The sequence below is a fragment of the Amphiprion ocellaris genome, chromosome 1, assembly GCF_022539595.1.
Source record: "Amphiprion ocellaris isolate individual 3 ecotype Okinawa chromosome 1, ASM2253959v1, whole genome shotgun sequence".
Lineage (NCBI taxonomy): Eukaryota > Metazoa > Chordata > Actinopteri > Pomacentridae > Amphiprion > Amphiprion ocellaris.
This window is the reverse complement of record NC_072766.1, coordinates 27,210,621-27,219,050: the sequence shown is the minus strand read 5'-3', so window position 1 is coordinate 27,219,050 and position 8,430 is coordinate 27,210,621. Positions and strand designations below refer to the sequence as shown.

At 40.4% G+C, this 8,430-nt stretch overlaps 1 protein-coding gene across 1 annotated transcript; it reads left to right on the top strand.

Moving 5' to 3' along the window:
* The first annotated feature begins 1,119 nt into the window (after positions 1-1,119).
* On the top strand, positions 1,120-8,124 carry LOC111567201 (synapse-associated protein 1-like). The gene is made up of 9 exons (XM_023268170.3): positions 1,120-1,434; positions 2,105-2,223; positions 2,435-2,501; positions 3,955-4,028; positions 4,180-4,319; positions 4,469-4,611; positions 5,496-5,545; positions 5,639-5,795; positions 7,297-8,124. Exons 1-9 carry the CDS (start codon positions 1,233-1,235, stop codon positions 7,425-7,427), a joined length of 1,083 nt encoding a protein of 360 aa, XP_023123938.1. The 5' UTR covers positions 1,120-1,232; the 3' UTR covers positions 7,428-8,124.
* Positions 8,125-8,430: the final 306 nt, after the last annotated feature.

Genomic DNA, 8,430 nt, shown 5'->3' with positions numbered 1-8,430 from the left:
AAATTTCTGGAGAGATGTTTGTCATTCCTTTGAATTTTCGTTTTTTTTTTCTAGCTGCTCTTGGCTGGAGGGATTGTGTTACTTTGCATTTCTCTTTAAAATACCCCAGAGGTGTTCTTTTGGATTCAAGTCGGTCAACATACTTGTCAAGATGATAGTTGTCACCTTTTTAGACCTCTCACCTTTAGAATCTCTTGTGTGATTTGTGTTTTGGATCATTATCATGCTGGAATTTCCCTCTTCTGCCATGCCTCTGCAAACTGGGAGTCAGACAGTATTTCGTTACATCCACAGACATCCATGGTGCTCTCTTACAGCCTCATATCATCATACTTCCATCTTTTTGCTTCATTGTCAGGACTATGCAGTCACTGTGGTAGTCCTGACCAGGTTCACACCAAACATGCTGAACAAATTTATCTTGCTGTCATACAACCAAAGAATGTCCTTCCTTCTTTTCATGGTACTGAGCAGTTTCATCTTGCATTTTGTTTGTTTGTTTGTTTTCTTGGTGCAGTCTACGGAGGTTGATGTTATGCTCTGTCCACCACGCTGACCAAGCATTTCATAATCATGTTCCTTTACTAAGGCCAATTGAAAATCACAGATGGACTGAAATTAGTTTTAACTGAAAATCTACAGGGCTGCACAGTGGCGTAGTGGTTAGCACTTTCGCCTTGCAGCGAGAAGGTCCCTGGTTCGCGTCCCGGCTTTCCCGGGATCTTTCTGCATGGAGTTTGCATGTTCTCCCTGTGCATGCGTGGGTTTTCTCCGGGTACTCCGGCTTCCTCCCACAGTCCAAAAATATGCTGAGGTTAATTGATTACTCTAAATTGCCCGTAGGTGTGAATGTGTGAGTGATTGTTTGTCTATATATGTAGCCCTGCGACAGACTGGCGACCTGTCCAGGGTGTCCCCTGCCTTCGCCCGAGTCAGCTGGGATAGGCTCCAGCACCCCCCGCGACCCTAGTGAGGAATAAGCGGTGTATAGATAATGGATGGATGGATGAAAATCTACAGCTGGAGTTTACCAGTGACCCAGACTGCACCTGAAGGTATCCCTTCCCTCCTTTCACCACTGGGTGTCAGTGTCACAGTGCTGCAGGAAAGAAAACAGTGAAGAAGAAACCCCGTCAGTTTAGTTCCTGGTTGCATAAAGTCCCCAGTCTCCTGCTGCTCGTATTGTTTTTCCTCTTTTCTTTATTCCAGATAGACGGTTTGTTTCCAGCAGGATGTTCCGAGGTTTAGGGACGTGGCTGGGTCTGGAGAACCCGACATACACCAAGACCTCGGATGACAAGGAAGAGCTGATAGTGGAGCAGGAAGAGAAGGTGGTGGAGGCTCAGAACGACGTAAACAAACAGCAGCCAGTTGAGCAGGACGAAGATCAAGAGGTAAACCAGGAAAACTCGGAGCAGAACAAAGGACTCGGAGGTGAGAAACATCTGCTTACCTCCTGTTTGCCCTGCTGGGTTTACCTGATAAGAAGTAACGAAGTGTTATTACACGTCAGGCGAGGTGATGAGAGGTCATCTAAGTTGCCTTATTCACCTTAACGTCAGTCTTTCTGTCCTCATAACTGCTGTGGAAGTTCAGTGATGTCGAGACAGACACAGAAAGACACACTGGAGACTCAGATGACTTAGGTTGTAAATGTTTCCTGATATTAGGAGAAGTGACACCGACAGAGCAGCAGTACATGGGAGCAATGCCAGCATCAATTCCGAGGATTTTCTCTGATCTTTGGGTATATTTTGGTAGTTGGGAGAAGGTCAGATTTAGATTACAGACCAATATGGAGACAACTAGTCTGCTTAGCCACGTCAGAATAGACAATATCTAATTTCCTGCCTGTCTAAAGGCCATTATGACCATAGAAAGGGGAAAGAATATTTTTTCCCTCAGAATAACATAATTTAATCAGCACTTCTTCATTAAAATTTTCCCCATTAACTCTTGAAGTGTATCCAGTGTTTTATCTTTGCTTTTTAACCCTAACCAGAGACAGGAGTTGGTGTCTTTTTCTTCATGTGTTGGGTTTTAGTGTTTTAATAACCCCACAGTATGATGCTGTTGTTGACAGTCGTGTCTCTTTCTCCTGAAGGGTACATCTTCAGCTTCGCATCCAGTGCCACCAAGAAGATCTCAGAGTCTGTGGTAGAGACCGCTCAGACCATCAAGAAGAGCGTGGAGGAGGGGAAAATTGACGGCATCATAGACAAGGTATGCTATTCTTGTGGATTGTTTGACCTGTTTTGCAGGATTGACAAGACCATTTGAGGTTACACACAGATGAGCAGCTGATGGCGCTTGTGTTTTCAAAAGCAGCTACATCATCTCTATCGGCATTAACAAATAAACTGCTAGAAATATTGTCCCTGAGCATTTTAACCAAATGATAAATGCTGTCCTCTCTGTGTCTGTATACTTGCAGACCTTTTTAGGAGACTTCCAAAAGGAGCAAGAGAAATTTGTCCAAGAGAAGAAGGCAAAGAAATCAGGTAACATTTGAAGTGAAAACAAGAATGTTCTCACTAAATAGCTAATTTCGTAACAGTAGCATCTTTAAAATTGTTCTACTATTAAAACATCTTAATGAGAAAATGACAAAACTGTAGAAAAGTGTCAATAATCTAGTAAGTAACGATAAAGTCACTTTTTCAGATTTGGTGGAATCTATAGCTAAATCCACCAGTTATACGCTGCTCCTCACTGCTAAACTGTAGATTTATATATGCAACTTTGTTTGACAAACTCACCAAACATCAGTTAAAAACAACAGCTAAACTGAATTTGCAAAAGTTAAATGTAGAAAATATTGCTCAGAGAGAAAGTTAGGAGCTACAGAATGCTGTCAACTCTGCTCCTCCTCTCAGTGAATCACTGAATGGAGCAGATCACGGCCCTTTTGGAAGTTTTTGGAAGAAAACTTCCAAAAGGGCCGTGAACAAAAGCAGCGACACTGAACAGTCTCTTTAGAGCAGTCAATGGGGACATGAACCATGTTTGCAGTATTGTGTGCTGAAAATTACAACTCACATACTAGGGACATGTAACACTTTGATTCATTTGCCAAACAGGGGCACAAGTACAATTCAGACAATCACTTAAACTTATTTTGTCTGCTGGTTATTGCAATTCAAAGTGCTTTGCACGGAGCTGACAATCTAGTCAACACAGAACAAATATACACTACCGATCAAACATTTGCGGTCACTTTGAAATGTCCTTATTTTTGAAAGAAAAGCATTTTTTTCAATAAAGATAACATTAAATTAATCAAAAATACAGTCTAGACATTGTTAATGTAGTAAATGACTATTCTAGCTGGATAAGGCTGATTTTTAATAGAATATCTCCATAGGGGTACAGAGGAACATTTCCAGCAACCATCACTCCTGTGTTCTAATGCTACATTGTGTTAGCTAATAGTGTTGAAAGGCTAATTGATGATTAGAAAACCCTTGTGCAATTATGTTAGCACATGAATAAAAGTGTGAGTTTTCATGGAGAACATGAAATGGTCTGGGTGACCCCAAACTTTTGAATGGTTGTGTAAATAGTACCAAGGATTATACGCATTACAAATACAAATGAGAATTAAGTCAGTAAAATGGAATTACAGTGTTTTACAAAGTTGAAAACAGAAGTTTATAGTAATTATCTGAATTTGAATTGTCACAATGCTAATATATTGGTTTGTGAAATTTAAAGATGTCGCACTTGTTTCAAATTACAGTCTTTCAAAGCCCTATCATGATAAATTGTGTAATCTTCACCTCGGCATTGTGTCCCTGAGATGCAACCAAAATGATGATATTATATCATCAGCTCATTTCACTTGCTGGCCTAGCAGCTTCTGTTACCAGAGAGCCAGGTGTGTACACGTGTGTGTCAGAGCGATAAGACTAAGGATTGATGGCTGAAAGTGTGTGCGCTTGTGTTTATGTGTAGAAGCAGCAGTGCCTCCGTGGGTCGGCTACAATGAGGAAGAGACGATCCAGCAACAGATCCTGGCGCTGTCGGCTGTAAGCAAACACACCATTCACAATGTATTAGTGTGTCATCATGTCTGCGACTGTATTGCGCTTTGTTATCACTGACTGGATACATAACTGTAATGGTGTAGAAAATCAAGCAATTTGTGTAGAAGATGAACTCTCTGGTGGCCGATACTAGGACAAGAGGAACTTCTTGCGGGACCCTCCGGTTGGTGTCCAGTTCCACTTCGACATGGAGCACATGTATCCTCTGGCTGCAGTGATGTTGGAGGAAGATCAGCTCCTCAACCGGATGCGCTTTGACCTGGTTCCTAAACAGTCAGTAGCTTCCAACATTGTGCAGTTTGTGTGTGTGTGTGTGTGTGTGCAGTCATGTATTGGCGATTATGACTTCATCTCTGCTCACATTTGTCCTTGGAATCAACATTAAGATGATGCACTGCAATGGATGGTTATGTGTTTGACAGTGTGAAGGAGGAGGTGTTTTGGAGGAATTATTTCTACCGGGTGTCTCTGATCAAGCAGTCAGCTCAGCTCACAGCGCTGGCAGCCCAGCAGCAGCAACAGGACAGCGGCGACAGTGTTTCACCTGAGGACGTCGTCTTAACAGGTCTGAGTTTTTAGATAAAAGAGTAGAGGTCTACTTGCATGATTTTAACACTGTCACTGGTAAAGGGTTGGATTAAACGAGGCAAGTTTATTAGTATAGCACGTCATACACAAAGGCAATTCAAAGTGCTTACATCATGCATTAAATCTTTTTAAAAGGCAAATTAAATGAATCAAAACTTTTTGTAGGAATTTCTAAAAGTTGACACATTAATGTAGAGAAGTAGGGTAAGATGTCCCAAGAGAAATATTTACACTTTAGTCAAAGTTAATGGGATATCTCACTTGCTAATCTTTGGGTATGCCTTCAAAATAATAGTTCAGAGTCAGATCTGCTAACTTATTGCCAAGTCATACTTCTGAACGGTCAGGCCTTTAGAGCGCCTGACTCGACTCCACACCACAGTATGTCAGACAGAAACAGAGGCATGGAGAGATCTTAAAGGTCATGTTGCAAAAAAAAAGGCTGAAGTTTTTAACATGAACGCAAATGTGGTCAAAGTTGGGGCAATTCTAAAATACTCTGAAAGCTTGTTCCAGCTCTGTAGTACACACAAACTAAAAGCTGCTATTCTGTGTGGTTTTCACTGTGATCAATTTTGGTAAAGAGATTAGAGATTTCATCAGACCCCTGAAAGCTAAAGCACTCACAGTGTGCCAGTATGTTACTGAGGTTTGTAGCTTGATTTCATGATGATGGATCAGAGGACATCTAATCCATTTAAAAAATGATTTTAGGAAAACTATGAAAAGCAGGTCTTCAGTTTGTGCCTTTCACCTTGTTCCTAATCAGCATTACCTTGTATGCAAACCATGCACAGGCCGGTAGTATTTGAATAAATCCAGAGGTCAATGAATTAATAGCACTGTGTTATTTCTTTGTAGACAATGTCAGACCAAAAACTCCACCAGTTTCCATCAGCGACTTACAGAAGGTAAAAGTACTACGTCTTGATATTTTCCAGCTGTGATTCTCAAAGTTAAAACAGAGTAGAGCAGTCAGTTGCCTTTTTCTGTGTGTCTTCCAGCCAACTCAGGAAGAAGAGGAGGAGATGTCAACAAGCCCCGGAGTGTCTGAGTTTGTGAGCGACGCTTTCGACTCGACGGCCATCAACCAGGAGGACCTGAGGAAAGAGATGGAGCAGCTGGTGCTTGATAAGAAGGACAGCACCCCTTCTCCTGACGGTCAGCTTTATGCATTTCTCTCGATTTTTAAGCAAAATGTAAAGCTACAGTTTACTTCACCCATTCAGCCAGTTTGGAGTTTGGAAGACAAATTTTAGAGTTTACAATGATCTATTAAAGCTTTTTTAGGTTAAAAAAGAAAGAAAAAAAATACCTGAACCTTTGAAGCACGGTAATATTCCGAGAAAAACTCTAAATTTCTTGGATGAAAATCTGAATATTATAGGGGGAAAAAAAGATATTGCCTAAGTTTATAAGATCACTAATCCCCCCCAAAAAATACACGCAAAAACTCAGAAAATTCTGTTACTTTTCATGTTGAAGCACACCTTAAAATAACGTTTTGAATTGTGCAATCCCATTATATCCAATGGGGCAATGTTCAAGTAATGAGTAAACACAAACTATTATTTTATGCAGTGGACTGAGTTTGGGTTTGCTCACCATACATTACATTATGAGTGGGGCTGTTTGAAGTCACATTACCTGGAGTTATTGCTAACTGTAGCAGCTGAGTGCAGTATGGTCAGTGCAGGTTGGACACATTTCCTCAGAAACATTCACTGTAAGAATGTGTCTGAAGTCATATTTCCCTTAAAATATTTTGCTGGAGTTGTCTTGCTGTTGGGTGTATTTCAGCAACAAAATTGATACAAAATGATCATAGAAATATTAAAGAAATGTTACAGGAATACCACAGGCAACAGTGTTCAATGATCCTCTTGCTCTTCTGCAACTTCATGTTGCTACTGGGTACTTCTAAATCCTGCTTTAAGTGCAGAGAGATGTGTGATTGGTGTAGGTTACGTCATAGTTTGGTAATTCAAATTATTGCCAGTCAGGACCTCAGAGGACTTGTACCCTCCTCTGTATGTGAGTCTTAGAGAGAAGGTGGGCAAATAATAACAGCCTGGTCTATTGCACACAGTGTTTCGTTAAGTTATTTACAACTTTGGCTGGTTGGAATGCTGCTTTGCAAGCCAACCCACTTGAATCTGACAGTTTTTGGCTAAACCTGATCTGTAGGTCCAGGTAGGTTATGGGTCAGCACATGCATCCGTCCAGCTTTCCAAAATCAAGCAATCTATTTTCTTGATGATAAAAAGATCTAAGTAAAAAAAAAAAGGTTTTCTTTTAGTCCACCTTCCACTTTCACTTCAGATGTAGTTTTTAGTATCCATGTTTGATGTAACCCAGCAGGGAGTGAAGCAGGTGTGATGAGGAGATTAGCCTGCACTAACCACACTGCAATCAGCTGCAAGTCATGCACCTTAAAATAGGCTTTTCTGTGAGTTATTCTCACTTTTTCTTTTATGACTTTGATCTCAGAGATTTTTTTAGAGTATTTTAATTGACAATTTGAGCGAATATTTTTTTTCTCATGAGTTTGTGTGATTTTACTCATATTTACCACTTGAATCTCAGAGATTTCCCAAATTGTTTTCTTCTATCTGTGAAAATCAGAGTAAGCAACCATTTTCCTCAAAATCTTTCCATCTAGATGAGTCTGCAGACTGGGAGAAGGAGCTGCAGCAAGAACTTCAGGAGTATGAGGTGGTGACTGAGACAGACAACAAAGACGACCAGTGGGATCAAGAAATTGAGAAGATGCTTCAGGCTGATGACAGCTAGAAAAGTAGAAGAACACTTGGAGAGCGCAGACCTCCACCAAGGCTAATAGTACACTCTCCTGTAATATCCGATTTTGCACCAAAATTTAATGAGCTCTCTTTCTTTGCCCATGCTCCACATCTCCACCAAGTTTTATGAAGATCGCCTTGGTAGTTTCTGTGTAATCCTGCTGACAGACAGATGGTAATGAAAACATAACCTCCTTGGCAGAGGTAACTTCTGTGTGTTTGTAGCCTTCACAGGCAGTGATCTGGTCTAGTATGGATGAATAGTGACCAGTGATGGAAAAAGGGTATGAGCCTTGAAATCCTCTGCCCTACACAACTGTGATTTGTGACATTCTCTTGTAACTGATGAAGTGGTTTAGATCCAATAATAGCACGAGTGTGCCGCCTCTGCTGGAGGCAGCAGTTACAGTATGTTCAGGCTTTTTAGTGAAGTACTACTTCATCGCTCCTTCCTAAATGTGTCTTCTTGTTTTCCCCTACCCTCTGTCTTTTTGATGATTGGTAGAGGCTGCTCCAGTACAAGTGCTATCAATTTTATAAAGAATCGGGCCTGTGTGTTTTCACTTTTTATCTTTGTTTCCACTGCTGCTTCCTGGTGGGTTGTACAGTCAAGTTCTACTATAATTGTAGTACAGTAAAGTTAAATGTAAAGTTGCATTTTTGTAAATAAAGAGGGTTCTAACACTATACTTGAAGTTGCAATATCCTGCTTTTCTGTTTCATTGTGTTTTCACCAACTGAACCAACTAGCTTTATTTTTTTTCTCTGCGACTGAAATACTGTTCATTTTTCAGTTCCATCTGACATCCTTTAATAAATATTTATCTGTTGTAATGGACTATAATTCATCATCTTTAAGGTGGACATAAAGTCCACGAGAAATTGGTTTGAAACTAACAGAAAAGTTAGATTAAGGTTTTTTTTGTTGTTTTTTTGTTTTAATGCTACAAGGTTGTTTTTTTCTAATAAGCTGTAGTAATTCTTTCATTATCTCA